Below are 17,140 nucleotides of genomic sequence, written 5' to 3' on the forward strand. Positions count from 1 at the left end.
TGGCTGGCACTGGTGGGCTGGCTGGGAGGGAGGTGGTGGGAAGGCTGGGGGCAGGTGGTGGGAGGGCTGGGGGGAGGTGGTGGGCTGGCTGGGGGGAGGTGGTGGGCTGGCTGGGGGGGAGGTGGTGGGAGGACTGAGGGGAGGTGGTGGGCTGGCTGTGAGGAGGTGGTGGGCTGGCTGAGGGGGGAGGTGGTGGGAGGACTAGGGGAGGTGGTGGGCTAGCTGAGGGGGAGGTGGTGGGAGGGCTGGGGGGAGGTGGTGGGAGGGCTGGGGGTGGGGGCAGTGGTGGGGAGGGCTTGCTGGCTGGCACTGGTGGGCTGGCTGGGAGGGAGGTGGTGGGAGGGCTGGGGGGGAGGTGGTGGGCTGGCTGGGAGGGAGGTGGTGGGAGGGCTGGGAGGAGGTGGTGGGCTGGCTGGGGGGGAGGTGGTGGGAGGGCTGGGGGGAGGTGGTGGGAGGGCTGGGGGTGGGGGCAGTGGTGGGGAGGGCTTGCTGGCTGGCACTGGTGGGCTGGCTGGGAGGGAGGTGGTGGGAGGGCTGGGGGGGAGGTGGTGGGCTGGCTGGGAGGGAGGTGGTGGGAGGGCTGGGAGGAGGTGGTGGGCTGGCTGGGGGGGAGGTCGTGGGAGGGCTGGGGGGAGGTGGTGGGAGGGCTGGGGGGAGGTGGTGGGAGGGCTGGGGGGAGGTGGTGGGAGGGCTGGGGGGAGGTGGTGGGCGGGCTGGGGGAAGGTGGTGGGAGGGCTGGGGGGCAGGTGGTGGGAGGGCTGGGGGGAGGTGGTGGGAGGGCTGGGGGGAGGTGGTGGGCGGGCTGGGGGAAGGTGGTGGGAGGGTTGGGGGGCAGGTGGTGGGAGGGCTGGGGGAAGGTGGTGGGAGGGCTGGGGGGAGGTGGTGGGCTGGCTGGGGGAAGGTGGTGGGAGGACTGGGGGGAGGTGGTGGGCTGGCTGGGGGGAGAGGTGGTGGGAGGGCTGGGGGGAGGTGGTGGGCTGGCTGGGGGAGGGGGCAGTGGTGGGGAGGGCTTGCTGGCTGACACTGGTGGGCTGGCTGGGGGGAGGTGGTGGGCTGGCTGGGGGGAGGTGGTGGGCTGGCTGAGGGGGGAGGTGGTGGGAGGACTGAGGGGAGGTGGTGGGCTGGCTGTGGGGAGGTGGTGGGCTGGCTGAGGGGGGAGGTGGTGGGAGGACTAGGGGAGGTGGTGGGCTAGCTGAGGGGGAGGTGGTGGGAGGGCTGGGGGGAGGTGGTGGGAGGGCTGGGGGTGGGGGCAGTGGTGGGGAGGGCTTGCTGGCTGGCACTGGTGGGCTGGCTGGGAGGGAGGTGGTGGGAGGGCTGGGGGGGAGGTGGTGGGCTGGCTGGGAGGGAGGTGGTGGGAGGGCTGGGAGGAGGTGGTGGGCTGGCTGGGGGGGAGGTCGTGGGAGGGCTGGGGGAAGGTGGTGGGAGGGCTGGGGGAAGGTGGTGGGAGGGCTGGGGGGAGGTGGTGGGAGGGCTGGGGGGAGGTGGTGGGTGGGCTGGGGGAAGGTGGTGGGAGGGCTGGGGGGCAGGTGGTGGGAGGGCTGGGGGGAGGTGGTGGGAGGGCTGGGGGGAGGTGGTGGGCTGGCTGGGGGAAGGTGGTGGGAGGACTGGGGGGAGGTGGTGGGCTGGCTGGGGGGGAGGTGGTGGGAGGACTGAGGGGAGGTGGTGGGCTGGCTGTGGGGAGGTGGTGGGCTGGCTGAGGGGGGAGGTGGTGGGAGGACTGAGGGGAGGTGGTGGGCTAGCTGAGGGGGAGGTGGTGGGAGGGCTGGGGGGAGGTGGTGGGAGGGCTGGGGGTGGGGGCAGTGGTGGGGAGGGCTTGCTGGCTGGCACTGGTGGGCTGGCTGGGAGGGAGGTGGTGGGAGGGCTGGGGGGGAGGTGGTGGGCTGGCTGGGAGGGAGGTGGTGGGAGGGCTGGGGGAAGGTGGTGGGAGGGCTGGGGGGCAGGTGGTGGGAGGGCTGGGGGGCAGGTGGTGGGAGGGCTGGGGGGAGGTGGTAGGAGGGCTGGGGGAAGGTGGTGGGCTGGCTGGGGGGAGGTCGTGGGAGGGCTGGGGGGAGGTGGTGGGAGGGCTGGGGGTGGGGGCAGTGGTGGGGAGGGCTTGCTGGCTGGCACTGGTGGGCTGGCTGGGGGGAGGTGGTGGGAGGGCTGGGGGGGAGGTGGTGGGAGGACTGAGGGGAGGTGGTGGGCTGGCTGGGGGGAGGTGGTGGGAGGGCTGGGGGGAGGTGGTGGGAGGGCTGGGGGGAGGTGGTGGGAGGGCTGAGGGGGGAGGTGGTGGGAGGACTGAGTGGAGGTGGTGGGCTGGCTGGGGGGAGGTGGTGGGCTGGCTGGGGGGGAGGTGGTGGGAGGACTGGGGGGAGGTGGTGGGCTAGCTGAGGGGGAGGTGGTGGGAGGGCTGGGGGGGAGGTGTGGGCTGGCTGGGGGGGAGGTGGTGGGAGAACTGGGGGGAGGAGGTGGGCTGGCTGGGGGTGGGTAGGCTTACTCGGGGAGGGGGCAGTAGTGGGGAGGGCTTGCTGGCCGCTGCTGGTGGGAGGGCTGGGGGGAGGTGGTGCACTGGCTGGGGGTGGGGGCAGTGTGACAGCCTCTTCCTGTGGTCCAGGCTGCTGCCCAGCCCAGGCAGGCAGGCACCATACTGCCTTGGCGGGCTCATGTCCTCCTGCTACTCCCCGCCATGGGAGTCCGCAGCAGACTCAGCGATGATGTTGCTGGCTGTTTTAGCAAGGGTGAGGAGCACAGGGCCCTGCTGCTCTGTGCGAGCGGAAGGCAGGTTGTGTTAGTTGGGCTCAGCTCCACTGGGGGCTTTGGAAGGAGGGCTGCTGGGGTTGGGTCACGTACCTAGTCCCCTACTTCCTACATGGCTGTACTCAGGTGTCACCTCAGTGAGGCTTTCTTTGGCCATCCTACTTACAAGTTCAAACCTCCCATCCTGTGCAGCTCCCACCTTCCCCCCGCCCCAGGCTCCCACCCTCCCTGTGGCTCCCACCCTTCCTGAGGCTCCCATCCCCCCTGCAGCTCCCCCTGCCTAGACTTTCTTCTTTAGCACCTACCACCATCTACATATGATGTACTCTGTTTATTTACATTGTTTACTGCCTATCCCCCAATAAAATGTATGCTCCATCAGGGCAGAGTTTTTCTTTTGTTCCTTGCTGCATGCCTAGAGCCTGGAACAGTCGGTATGTAGTAGGTACTCAATGAATAAACGAATTTTAGAAGTGCACATTTCAGGCTGCCTGGGTGGCTCAGTTCATTGAGCCTCTGGCTTTTGATTTTAGCTCAGGTCATGATCTCACAGTTGTGAGATCGAGCCCTGTGTTGGGGCTCAGCGTGGAGCCTGCTTGGGCATCTCTCCCTCTCTCTCTGCCCCTCCTTCACTTGTACAAGTCTCTCTCTCTCTCTGTCTCAAAATAAATAAACAAACATGAAAGAAAAAGAAATGCACATTTTAATTCATGCAACTATAATCAAATTGTCATTTATGACTCATATCCATTTAAAGTATCATAAACCCACAAAGACATACCTGGGCTACAAAGTCTATTATTCTTCCTTTGATGTGAACCTCCTCAAGAGGAACTGAATTGCCAGAGAAATCCTGAAGGCCAGACGTGATGTTGCCGAAAGGTTTGGCATCTTGTAACTGATAATCTACATATTAAAAATTATAATGTTAGCTTTTAAGACCATCCCTGCACTATCTTTGTTATCTTAATCTTTATTTCTTTCCCTTCCCACTTCATACAGTATATTTTAGGAAAAATGGACAAGTAGCATTTTATGATTTTCAGTAGTCAATTCTGTAAAGTAAGTGAACCCATATGAGAAAAATGGGGGCAGCATTTATAATAGACACATTAACTTTTTAATCTACAGATTCTGAGGAGTCATCTTGAAAATTTAGAATCATGCAATTACTTGAAAGACATACATTTAAACATATACACAAGCACACAAAAGTCTTAAGACTATTTAAATAAGTGTAGTTTATGCATGAATCTAGATAATGCATTCCTTGGCCTGCAATTTTGATTGGTCACTACCATTTATTGTGCCACAGAAGCATGTAAGACCAATATGAGACTGCTTAGACATTCAACCCAAGGAACACTGAATCAAACTTAAAAAAAAATATTTTTAATAAAATAAAAGCAGGGGAGGGGCAGAGGGAGAGGGAGACACAGAATCTGAAGCAGGCTCCAGGCTCTGAGCTGTCAGCACAGAGCCTGACGTGGGGCTTGAGCTCACAGACTAGGAGATCACGACCTGAGCCGAAGTCAGACGCTTAACCGACTGAGCCACCCAGACGCCCCGCTAAATCAAAGTTCTAATATAGCATATGAAAAAAAAAAAGTTCCCCTTCTATACCAGGTGGTACAAGAATACACATATAGTTAGATATGTAAATATATACTCTCTTGCCAGATATTTAATTTAACGGCTCTAGGACAGAAAACAGGAGTCATTTGCTTATATGTGAAGTCATACATTTCTGATAAAAAATAATTGGATCACAGTTGAAAATGTTAATGTGTTTTGACAACGCTATAATAAATGTTATAAATAGTGTGGGCTTCTGATTTTCTGAGAAGCTCCCATCCTCTCATGTATTTCTACTAAGCTGCACATTACAGCTTTCACCTGAGGCAGATACTGATCTCATACTCAACACAGAAAAGCTGAGGCTGCAGAAGCTTATGCAGCTTGTCCCATATTGCACAGCCTAGTAATCAGCAAGTCGACACTAGAACCTGGGCTTCCTGGTTCTAAAGCTGTGTCTCTTGTCTACTCCACCAACCCCCCTGACACTTCTTGCACTTGGCATCTTAAATTGCTTCCGTGGGTTTGTGGCCCTGGCCGTCTGCAGGTGTGAGAGTTCAACGCGGTATGTTAACAAAGTAAGATGTAATTTTGAGAACACCTAACCTCTCTCAAGTATCCTGGTTTTTACTTCTACAAAGTGAAAAAGGAAATAGAATATTTATGTATGAGTTCCCAGATATAGTTACTGAACATGAACATAAATTCCTCTAAGAATAAAATGTTTGAGTTCTATAAATATCACATAAAACAGCATTCAAGAAAATTGTCTTACCTTCAACCTTTGAAAAATTTGAAAACTCAGGTCTGGATTCTTCTAATTCAGTAGTATTACAAGGATGAAAGTCCTTTATTTCATCTCCGGGTAGGCAAAATTTAATGATATATTTCAATTTAATCTGATTGGTTTTATACACAACAAATTCATCATCCTAGAGCCAACAGAAATTAATAGGTATGGGGACAAATCCTTTATTGGCAAATGTTTTCAGAAAAGCAGATTTTCAGGTTTGCTAATTTAGAAAATATTGAATTCAGGCAGCCATAAATATGCAATAATTATTTAAACTTAAGCATATTCAATAAAAACAGGAGCTCTCTGCTTGTTTCTTGAAATAAATACCTCGAAGTCCGTGGTGACAGTGGCTGTTGCTCGAACCCCATGGACACTGTCATAACCTGGTGGTGCTTCCGACAAGGAGAAGTCTTTTCTGTGTAAGTCCGCACACTTTCCAAGGGCTACGTCACAGACAGCCAGGAGCCTGGTGCCATCGGTCTCTCCCGGGTGGGAGTACTTAATACCGGTACTGTGAGGGAAAGGAAGTCCGTGTTTGTGACTTATGGTTACATGGCAATAATATTTTAGTATCCATTATCCATCTCTATATGTGAAATATTGTCTCAACGACTTTGCTGGCAGGATGTTCCAGATTTTACTGCTATTAAAATATCTCTGAAGGGTCAGTTTAGAACTTTATTATTCACTTACTTGTTTCAGATGTGGCCTTTCTGTTGTGCAGGTAGTGTTCAAAGTACTTTCTTTCAGGGATGGATGCATTCCCCTGTTGCCTCAAATCTTTATTAACTACTAAAACATACACATTTTGGTACAGCAAACACCAAAGTGACGAAAGATAAGGAAAACCCCCCACCTTATTAGTTAAGAAAGAGCAGATTACTTCTGTGCGCTGAAGCTCAGAGAGAACATGAAATACCAGGTAAGTAAGAACTGGTCAAAGGGAAAGACAGAACTGGTATTCTCACAAAGCCTTCTGAATCCAGATGGAGAAACAAAACTTCAAACGACATCTAAATGAGAGATTTTGTTTTGACTTTCTTCAGGACTCAGCAGCTTTAAAAAAAGCAACTTTTCTCTCTGCCCCTCCCATGCTCACTCTCTCTCTTAAATAAATAAACTTAAAAAAAAAAAAAAAAAGCAACTCTTGTTATTAAGGAGCATAGGCTAGGACACCTTTGGAAGCAACATTTTTGGGACATATCTTTATTTTTCCAAGTATCAGGACCCAAATATAAAAGTGTTGCCTGATGACCCTTTGTTCTATCCCCTCTAAGACTTGACTCCCCCCTCTTTTTTTGAGAGAGAGTGAGAGATCGAGAGCACACATGTGCACAAGTGGGGAGGGGCAGAGGGTGAGGGAGAGAGAGTCTCAAGCAAGCTCCACGCTCAGTGGGGAGCCTGACATGGGGCTCAATCCCACGACTGCAAGATCATGACCCAAGCAGAAATCAGAGTCGGACACCCAGCTGACTGAGCCACCCAAGCTCCCTAAGACTTACTCCCTTTTATTTAAAAAAATTTTTTATATATTAACAATACTTTATTTTTAAGTAACCTCTACACCCAATGCGGGGCTCGAACTTTCAACCCAGAGATCAAGAGCCGCGTGCTCTACCGACTGTGCCTTCCAGGTGCCCCAAGACCTGTCCCCTTAAAAAAAAAATAATCAATTTCCCCCATTTCTCCTAAAACTTGTTTCCCTGTGACTGCTGAGCCTGTGACCCTTGACTTTACCTCCGCTTCCTCCCTCTCCATCCCCCACCTTTCTCAATGGCTGCCTCTATCTGCTTGCTTGTCCATCACCCTTCAGCCTGTTGCAGTTTGGCTCAACTGAAACCACTCTGTCCAAAGTCACCAAAGGAATCCCAATTTGTTAAAAAAAAAATCTTAACATTTAAAAAATTTTACTTTGAAAGATTTGTACAGAGGAAAGAGCATTTATACTATAAGTGTTAAGTTTCAAGAACAATGATAAGACAGACAACCACATAGCTCCTGCCAAGTTTAAGAAACAGAAAAGAACAGGAGCGCCTGGGTGCCTCAGTCGGTTAAGCACCTGACCTTGGCTCAGGTCATGATCTCACGGTTAGTGAGTTCAAGCCCTGCATCGGTCTCTCTGCTGTCAGCATGAGCCAGCTTTGGACCCACTGTCTCTCTCTCTCTCTCTACCCCTGTTCTGCAAATGTATGCATGTGTGCCCACTGTCTCTCAACAATAAATAAACACTAAAAAAAAAAAAAAGAAAAGAAACAGAAAAGAACATCATCAATATTTCTACGTTGCCTGTGGCATTCCCTTCCCTGCCACCCAGAGGGTAATCTAATCGCTATCTTGTGTTTATGTGTATATTATTTTTTCCTTCTTTTACAGTATTGATGCATAGATATGTGTCCCTCAACAGTATGCTTAGTTTTGCTTGTTTTCAAACTCTGCGTACATATAGAATCATAGAGCAATTATTTGCTCCACGTTACCTTCCTAAGACGCCTCCATTTGGCACGTGTGCTGTAGTACACGTGTCTCAACTGCCATATAGGACTCCATGTAGGCCGACACCAAAATTTTTGGATCCATTCCACTCTTACTGGACATCTGCATCATTTCCAGTGATCTTAGTTTTCTTGGCCATTTGTGTACATGTCTCCTGGTCTATGTAGACTCACTAGGGAAGTGATTCTCAACTCAGGCTGAATCATCCAGGGAGCTTAAAAACCTCACCCCTAGACATCCTGATTTAACTGATCTGGGGTGAAATCAGCACCAGTGGTGTTTAAAAGCTCCTCCAGGTGGGGAGGTGGGTGGGGCGATGGGTGAAATAGGTGATGGGGATTAAGGAGGGCACTTGTGATGAGTACTGGGTGTTGCACAGATGTGTTGGATCACTAACCTGTACACCTGAAACAAACATTACACTGTGTTAACTGGCTGGAATTTGAATGAAAACTTTAAAAGAAAGTCCTTCAAGTAAAAAACATAAAAAGATAAAAATAAAAGCTCCAGGTGATTTGAATGTGTAGCCAGGATTGAGAACCGCTGCTTCCTGGTTCCTAGTCCCATCTATAGGATTCCTAAGTCACACCATTAACTATGCTCTTCAACTACAGCAGATGATGCCAACATTTTCTCAAGAGGGCTTATCAGTTTATTGACAGTGTCTGAGAGTTCAGACTATTCTAGAGACTTACCAACACCTAGAGTTGTTGCTTTTGTTTTTTTTTTTTGCTGATAGGTATTAAATGGTATATGATAGATGAATGCATATTCTTGATTAGTAACCTTTTCAAATGACATTGTCCATGTGTTTCCTCTTCTATTAGGTTCCTACTCATGTCTTTTGTCCATTTGCTTCTTGGGTTATTTTTTTCTTATGGATTTCCATAGGAATTCCTGAAATATCCTGGATAATTAATTATCCTGGCCTGGCCTGAACCCAGGGTCCATCATTTAACTAGGTCTGTGACTTTATGCAAGTTACTTAACCTCCATCAATCTGTTTCCTTGTCACGAAATGATGTCACAATACCACCTGTGAGGTTTATAGACAATGTACGTGAAGCACTTAGTCCGGTGCCTTGCACAGGGCAGATGTTTAATACCCTGTGGCTATTGTGGGGATAGATTTAAATATTAACAAGGATATTGAAGATGAAATATTATTCTATACACATAGAGTTCATTTACAATAGATAAGACACAACTTAAGTTGTGTAAATGGTAAGTTGTGTATATAATGTGTATAAGCACATGAGAGGTCATGTGCTATAGAAGTTAAGATCACTGGTCCTGGAGAAAGACAAAATGCTATGTGATCTTGGGCAAGATACCCTCACTGTCCCTCAGTGTTCTCATCTGTGATATGGGATAATAATAGAACTGACCTAAGAGGGTTGTTGTAAGGATTAAGCAGGTAAATATATGTAAAGACTCTCAGGATAGTAAAATCAAGGTGATTTAAAATAAAATTTTCCCAAATATCCACCACAAAAGACATATTTCTATGGTATACTGAGAAAACTGGTTGCTTTCACCAATATGTTTCTTGGATGAGAAATCCCTTACAAAGGAAAGATGGAGGAAACCACATAGCAACTACTTGGGTATAAATCCTTGGTGATGGGTGTGAGTAACATGGTTAAGACATCATGTATAGTATATGTAATATACTAACCTGAGTGAATCGCTGAAATATATCCCACTCCCAAGATTTCCAGTGTCTGTTCTCTTTGTGCCACGATCTTCAACTACTTTGGGTAAAAGCAACCCACTAAAAAGAAAAGGACATTAAAATGATTTACTAAAAGAAAGGGTATTTTTAATTATAGGGTCATAATTCTAGCAAAGACAGGTGCTATTCAAGGAGGACATTATGCTAAGTGAAATAAGCCAGACACAGAAAGATAAATACTGCATAACCTCACGTATATGTGGAATCTAGAAAAGTCGAACTCAGAACCAGAGTGCAGAATGGTGGTTTCTAGGAGGTGGGGGTTGGGGAAAATGGGGAGTTGTTGGCTTAAGAGTATAAACTTTCAGTTCTAAGATAAAGAATAAAAATAAATTATCTTTGCTAAGAGTAGACCTTATGTTCTCACCACAAGAAAAAAAGATAACTATATGAAGTGATGGATGTGTTAACTTGATTGTGATAATCATTTCACAATGTACATGTACATGAAATCATCATGTTATGCATTTAAAAATATCCCCTTGTACAACCTAAATATATACAATTATCATTTGTCAATCACACCTTAATAAAGCTGGAAAAAAGACACCAATTAAAAAGACAATAAATAAATAAAGAGCATGAAATGAAAAGAAAAACGTATTTCAAAGGAATCTCACAGAAGGATTTCTAGGTGCTATTCACATGACCCAATCTATGGTCAGTTTCTCATCCCTGTCTTGACCAGCCTGGAGGTGCTGGGCATTCTTCCTGCCTTGGGTCAGGGTTCTGACTCCAACCTGCCAATGTGGAGCACTCAACAGAACCATGTTTAGGCCCAATGCTGACTGCGTTTCTCCCTGGCTCAAGAACTTACACATATCCTACAGGCCTTCTAGCATTGCTAAGAACTCTCTGCAATCAAAGTTAAACCCTGTTGTCTCTGAGAAGGTGGGTAAAGGGAGACTTCTGCGTTTATTACATGAACATCTCCAGTTTGAATTTTGTGTTATGAAATGTAATTACCTTTGTAAAGTGGTTTTTGGGTTTTAGTCCTACTTAAAGAGTATTAAAAAAACTGTCCTATTTTTCAATTAGTACCTTTATATTTTCATTTTTCATTTTTCAATCTTTGTTCCATGTGGGGTTTATCTACGTGTGAGGAATGAGGTAAGGATCCAACTTTGTATTTTTCCAGGTACGAATCTGTCCCAATACATAGTATTGAAGAAATTATCTTTCTTCCACAGAAATAAAAGCTACTTTTATCATGTACTAAACCCTCTATGTTTTTGCATTTACTTTTGGATTCTTTATTCTGTAGAATCATCTTTTTGGGCACACCTCACTGTTTTAATTAACACAGTTTTATAACATGTTTTTAGTGTCTGGTTAATTCTTCCTCATTAATCTTCTTTTTCAAAATTACTCTGACAAAGTCAAATTTAAAAAAAATACGTGTTGGGGCACCTGGGTGGTTCGGTCGGTTAAGCGTCCGACTTCGGCTCAGGTCATGATCTCACGGTCCGTGGGTTCGAGCCCCGCGTCGGGCTCTGTGCTAACCGCTCAGAGCCTGGAGCCTGTTTCAGATTCTGTGTCTCCCTCTCTCTGTGACCCTCCCCCATTCATGCTCTGTCTCTCTCTGTCTCAAAAATAAATAAACGTTAAAAAAAAAATTAAAAGAAAAATATGTGCAGTATAATCAGCTTTTTATTTCTTAAAAAAACGTCTTGTTAGCACTTTTATTGTGATAGCTCTAAATTTATAGGTTAATTTAAGGAAACTTGGCATCCTTCCGATTAATGTAAGTGTCTTTTGGGTCCTTCAACAGCAGTTGAACGTTTTTTCTAGATGTATCCTGTATATTTCCTTTTATATTTCCTCTTAGGTATTTAGTTAAGGACCCAGATGTAATCATATTCTCCCCTGATCTCTGTGACTGCAGTTTGGCTTTAATATTAAGTGATTATTCAAAGCAAACAGAAATTAGAGTTACGTTTTGAATAGATAACTCATAGCATCTAGGTACTCTAATTTGTAGACCCTTCTCTTTAAGTATTGGACATTCCCAAATTAGACACACAGAAGAGCCATGAAATAGAGAATCTCCTTTCTTCATATGATACTGTCTTCAAGAAGCAATTCATACCCATGTACTACACTTTAAAATACATATAATAATAAATAATTTAAATTATATTTAATTATAATTTAAAGGGCTCAGTTTTCTCTGGAATGCAATAAGCTGGTTTTAACTGAAGAGACCCAGGTAGGGTATAAAGAAAGTAGGAAAAAGGGTAAAACACTTCGTTCGTGAGGCTGAAACATTTGGAAAATAAAGATGGTGTCCTCTTACCGGGATAGGATCCCTACAAAGCTTTGTACGGGAGATCCATGCAGTAAGGGCTTCACATTGCCAAGCTGGCTCAAAAACTCTGTGGCTTCATTTACTCTGCCAACTCTAAATATCTGCAAGATGTCTACTGGACCTGTACTGTAAAAAGCAGAAGAAAAATCTTGAGACTGTACAATCGAAAGTAAAATAAAAAATCATTATTAGCAGGAGAAAACCCAAAACAGCCCAAACGTCCATTATTATGGAATGGATTCTGCGAGTCACAACATAACATTTCTTGCAAATACTATGTAGCCATTAAAAAAAAAATCATACTCTTAAAAAATAAATAAGTATATGAAGTAAGACTTGTTGTAAAATGAATTTTAAAAATAGGTTACAAAACTTTATGGATGGTATGATCCCAAAGTTTTTCAAATATATAACATATAGGATAAATAGCTTGAATTCATTGCACTCAATCATTCACAAATACACTCTGTGCTGAGTGTTCTGCCAGGCACTAGAAGTGAGATAGCACGGTCTCTGGCTTCATGGGGCTTACATCCTAATGGCGAGACAAAAATGAAAAGTTAACAAATAACTGATTTTAAGTTCTACTCTACCAGGTTCAGAGACGGGATAGTCAAGAAAGGCCTATCCTTGAAGGTGACATTTACTGCAACATGGCATAATACAGTGTGTATTCTAAGACTTAACTGGTTGTTATGGGAAACTTAATTGGATGTGGCAGGAGCGGGAAGAACGTCAGGAAGGAGATGAGACAACGGTGTCTGGACTGAAGGTGGCAGCAGTGTGAACGAAAGAAGCCAATGCATTACAGACATTTTGGAGGCAGAAGTGACAGGAATGGAGATGTGGGGTGAGGGACAGTTGACAATGGCTCTGGGTGGGTGACTAGATGGGGAGGCATGGGGAAAGACTGGGGCACTACGGAGAGACGGAGTTGTGGGGTGGAGGGCGTAGGAGAGTCTATCCAGTATGTCTTCCCAACTCCATGTTTCTTGGTGTCACATTGGTAGCCTGAGATTAGCTATGGTGGGAGCATTTTTATACCACAGAAATCAGCAGTTGTTACAAGTCAGGACTTTTATTTCAGAGAGCTGGCTTACCAACACACCACTAGGTGAGGAGAAGAATCAATAATTCAATTTGGGATATATTTATTCTACACCAAAATGTTAACAGTGGTCATGTTATCTCTGGGTTATCTCTGGGTGGTGAGATTTTGGGTGATCTTTAATTTTCTTCATGTTTTCACACATTGTCTAAACTTTCAGCAAAGAACATGAATTTTATAGCTAGAAAAAATGAATATGAAAAAATCATCATTAGTGAAATGAAATGGAGAAAATCTTCTTCTCCTTCTCCTGCTTCTGCTTCTTCTTTTCCTTCTTCTTCTGCTTCTTCTGCTTGTGCTTCTTAACAGCAGCAGAATCTCTCCACACAGAGAGGTCCACTTTTGTTGTATGACATTACTAGGGTGCGAGGTGAGATCTCTAAGGGCTTGAGTTACATTAGATGACTGAACTGCACCCCCCTCCCCAGGGCTTGAAGACATGGCTCTTCCTTCTCTTTGACTCCCTGGAGAAAGTCAGTTACTCCCCTCCTGATTCTGCTTTCATTGTTAGTAGTTTCTAATTTAGTATTAGATCCTAGCAGATATCTAGGGGTGGGTCAAAAGTCAAATCAAAAGAAGTAAAAGTAATTTGATTATATATAAAAGCAAAATCTGGAAAAGATCTAAAGGAAAGGATTTTTTTAACTGATGTAAAAGTCACATAACACAAAACTAACCCTTTTGAAGTACACCGTTCCGTAATAACTAGCATATTAAAATGTGCAGCCACCGCTTCTACTTAAACATTTCAGCACTCCAGAAGAACAGCCCATACCCATTTAGCAGTCGGTCCCCATTCTTCCCTCTCCTGGAGCCTGGCAATCTGCTTTCTGTCTCCATGGATTCGATTTGTCTCTTCCAGATATTGCATATACATGAAATCATACAATATGTGGTCTTTCATGTCTGGCTTCTTTCACTTAGCATAATGCTTTTGAGACTCACCCATCTTGTAACATGTATTAGTACCTCACTCATTTTTGGTGATTAACATTCCATTATGTGTACATACCACGTTTTGCTAATCCATTCAACCACTGATGGACATTTGGGTTGTTTCCACCGTTGGGCTATCGTGAATAGCACTGCTATGAACATTCATGTATCCGTATCTGCTTGAGTAGTTGTTTCCACTTCTTTGGGGTATCTAACGAGGACTGGAATCGCTGGGGCAGACAGTAATTCTGTGCTGAATTTGTTGAGGAACCGCCAAACAGCGGCTGCACCATTTTATGGGAGTTCCAATTTCCCGGCATCCTCACTAACACTATGATTACCCATATTTTCATTTTCTCAAAAAAAAAAAAAAAATACAGCCATCTTGGTGGGTGTGAAGTAACGCTAGTAATGGCATTTGAGGGCAACTGATCAAGGAAGGCAGAACACCGTTTTAGACAGGTCTGAATTAGTCCATAAGGGGGGTGCTTCTAGCTAGCTGCCGGAAAACCAGTTCTCAAAGCAATAGCAAAACCCACACAGGACCCCGATTTGTGGCATTTGCTGGTTTCTATGGTATAAATCCTCCCACCACAGCCGATGTCAAGTTACTAATGGTATTCAGCTCACAAAATTCCTAAAAATGTAACAAATGGCCCCCGTGGTTTGGCTCCAAGCAGTGTGTGAGGCTGATTAAGGCTAACCTGGCCCATTGTACCTAATGAGAGCTGAGATGCCAGAAACACCCAGAAGAAAGACTTCAGGCAGAGGAGTGCTGGGAAGTTACATTAGTGGGCTGAGTGACCAATCCAATGGAAGTCAGTCCCACCCTTAAGAATAATCCATCAAATTAGTTTCTGAACCTTGAAACTGGGTCCAGGATCTCAGAGGAAACTAACACCCAGTGAAGGCTGGTCTGAGAGGCTGATCCAGCCTCCTGTTGCTCCTGCTGCTGTCCTGGCTTGTAGAACACACGTGAGCACAAGAAACAGGGAGTCTCACCATCAGTGAGGAAACAGATAACGGATGTGACTGACGGTTAGGGGTGCCATATCTCTGGCCATGTTTTCCAGATTTTCAACTGAGTGTTTTCATGCCATTGAGTGGGCGTCTTAGAAGCTACCGTGCACACAGCTGCATTTTAAAATCTTAATTTAAATGGGTTTTCCTATATAACACCCTTCAAAACACAAAAAAGCCTTGTGATTTAAAATTTTTAAATTTAATTCTCAGCAAGATTAGGTAAGCTTGAACTCAGAGTGAATGGGGAGAGTTTTCAAGCATAGAATACTGTCCCAAGTTATATTATAAACACTGAAGAAAGAAATTTGTCATCACAATATAGTTACCTTGTTATAGAGGATTAAATCATACCGGTAATTGTGGAGAGTAGCTTTTTTTTTTTTTTTTTTTTTGGGGGGGGGGGAGGGAGCATGCCCACATGCATGTGGGGGGTGGGGAGAGGGAGAAAGAGAGAATCTTAAGCAGGCTCCGCCCTCTCAGTGTGGAGCCCAACTGCAGGGGGCTTGAACTCAGGAGCCATGAGATCATGACCTAAGCAAAAATCAAGCGTCTGGGGGGCGCCTGGGGGGCGCAGTCGGTTAGGCGTCCGACTTCAGCCAGGTCACGATCTCGCGCTCCGTGAGTTCGAGCCCCGCGTCAGGCTCTGGGCTGATGGCTCGGAGCCTGGAGCCTGTTTCCGATTCTGTGTCTCCCTCTCTCTCTCTGCCTCTCCCCCGTTCATGCTCTGTCTCTCTCTGTCCCGAAAATAAATAAAAAACGTTGAAAAAATCAAGCGTCTGAGCCACCTAGGCACCCCTGGACAGTAGCTTTTTAACAGAATCTGAAATAGTATTACATAATAACAGATCCTAAGACATTTCCTTTATGCATACCTGTGATTATTCTGTAAAACCTCTTTTCTAACTCTGAAAAATTCTTCAGTGTTCTGTTCAACATGCTCAATTTTGCATCTCAAAGCTCGGTATTTGGCAAGAGAAGGCGGGTTGGGTCTGGACAGATTAGTTTCACAGACATTAACCATGTCTCTTATTAGCTGTAGATGGAAATGATGTAAGACGTTAGAATCACTACATATCAAAATATTTATAGCACATTACACTTTCTCAAAAAGACTGGAAAAATAAGGTTTTATTTCCCCAAAGCTTTTTTTCTTCCAAAGGTTTTACTTTTAAGTAATGTCTGCACCCAATGTGGGGCTTGAACTCAAAACCCAGAGAGATCAAGAGTCACATGTCCCACCAACTGAGCCAGCCAGGTGCCCCTCCCCAAAGCTTTTGATCAATATTTTGATCAATATGTAAGTGGAACATTAAAGGTAATACCTTTAGTATGTATTGTGCCCTCAGTGATAGCATAATATACAATAATAATAATAGTGTACTTTAGGACAGCACATCATTGTTGATAAAGTGTTTTCAGGTACACTGTTCCTTTAATCCACACTGTTACACTGGTCTTATTAGATCTTATTATCCTCACTGGATAGATGGGGACAATGAGGCTCTGAGAAGCTGAATTAATTGCTCATGACTCCACAGCAGAGAGGGGATAGTGACTAAATAGGAACTCAGCTCATCAGGACTCAAGTCCAATTCTGTTACCAAAAAATTCATTAAACATGTTCTCTATGCCAGGCTGGTATTAGGTTTGAAAGACACAAAAATGATGAAGAAACAGGTGTCTTCCCTGAAAGGGAACCCTGGTATACTTAGTATACTCATAGGTCATGGAGCTTGGAGGAGGGAACACAGCTCCTGGATAATCTGAATTACGTTTATACAGGAATGTATTGCTTTCACCATCTTTGAGGCTAAGGAGACATTGACAGGGGAGCCCTATTCACTCTACTTGCCATGCATCCTTATGACCTTGGCGTGGCGAGGGGCTAATTTCAATTCAAATACACCAGCCAGAAAAGAAGAGACTGATGAATTTTTCTATATAAAAGTCAAAAATTTCTGTGTGGTGAAATAGAACACGTCAACCATCACCCCAATTCACCATAAGCAAAGTAAAGAACAAAGCAAAACGAAACAAATAAACTGTAGCAAATATTTGTAACTCATCCCAGACTAAGCTCCCTAACTTCTTAAGATGTCCTAAAAATCATGGAAAAATATCAAGATCCAAAAGAAAAAGAGGCAAAGGTCATGAATTGGCAGTTCACAGAAAAAGACACACAAACGTCCCCTAAATACAAATCCTGGAACTGAGAGGTCATTTCTCATCCACAAAATTGGTAAAATCTATAAAAGTTTGACAAATACACTTGTGGTAAAACTACAGGAAATAGAAACTCTCATTCACTGATAATGGGTGGGCAAACAGTAGAACCTTTATGAGGGAATCGGACAAAATCTATCACAATTACAGATGCATTCACCCTGTAAGCTAGCACTTCTATTCCTGGGACATGTCTCAGGGACACTCCTC

The 17,140-nt window shown here is 45.4% G+C and overlaps 1 protein-coding gene across 3 annotated transcripts in view; it reads right to left on the reverse strand.

The window, feature by feature from the left end:
• The window catches only part of PARP4 (poly(ADP-ribose) polymerase family member 4), a 114,952-nt gene that overhangs the window by 76,060 nt on the left and 21,752 nt on the right, over positions 1 to 17,140 (reverse strand). For all 3 annotated transcript variants that reach the window (XM_078449598.2, XM_078449539.2, XM_078449559.2), the window contains 6 exons: positions 15,580 to 15,740; positions 11,629 to 11,766; positions 9,276 to 9,371; positions 5,432 to 5,615; positions 5,084 to 5,240; positions 3,515 to 3,639 (listed from right to left, as the gene is read on the reverse strand). In XM_078449598.2, coding sequence (XP_078305724.2) covers positions 3,515 to 3,639; positions 5,084 to 5,240; positions 5,432 to 5,615; positions 9,276 to 9,371; positions 11,629 to 11,766; positions 15,580 to 15,740 — 861 coding nt within the window. The remainder of the gene's footprint in view (positions 1 to 3,514; positions 3,640 to 5,083; positions 5,241 to 5,431; positions 5,616 to 9,275; positions 9,372 to 11,628; positions 11,767 to 15,579; positions 15,741 to 17,140) is intronic.

Source organism: Panthera onca, chromosome A1, assembly GCF_046562875.1.
Source record: "Panthera onca isolate mPanOnc1 chromosome A1, mPanOnc1 haplotype 2, whole genome shotgun sequence".
Lineage (NCBI taxonomy): Eukaryota > Metazoa > Chordata > Mammalia > Carnivora > Felidae > Panthera > Panthera onca.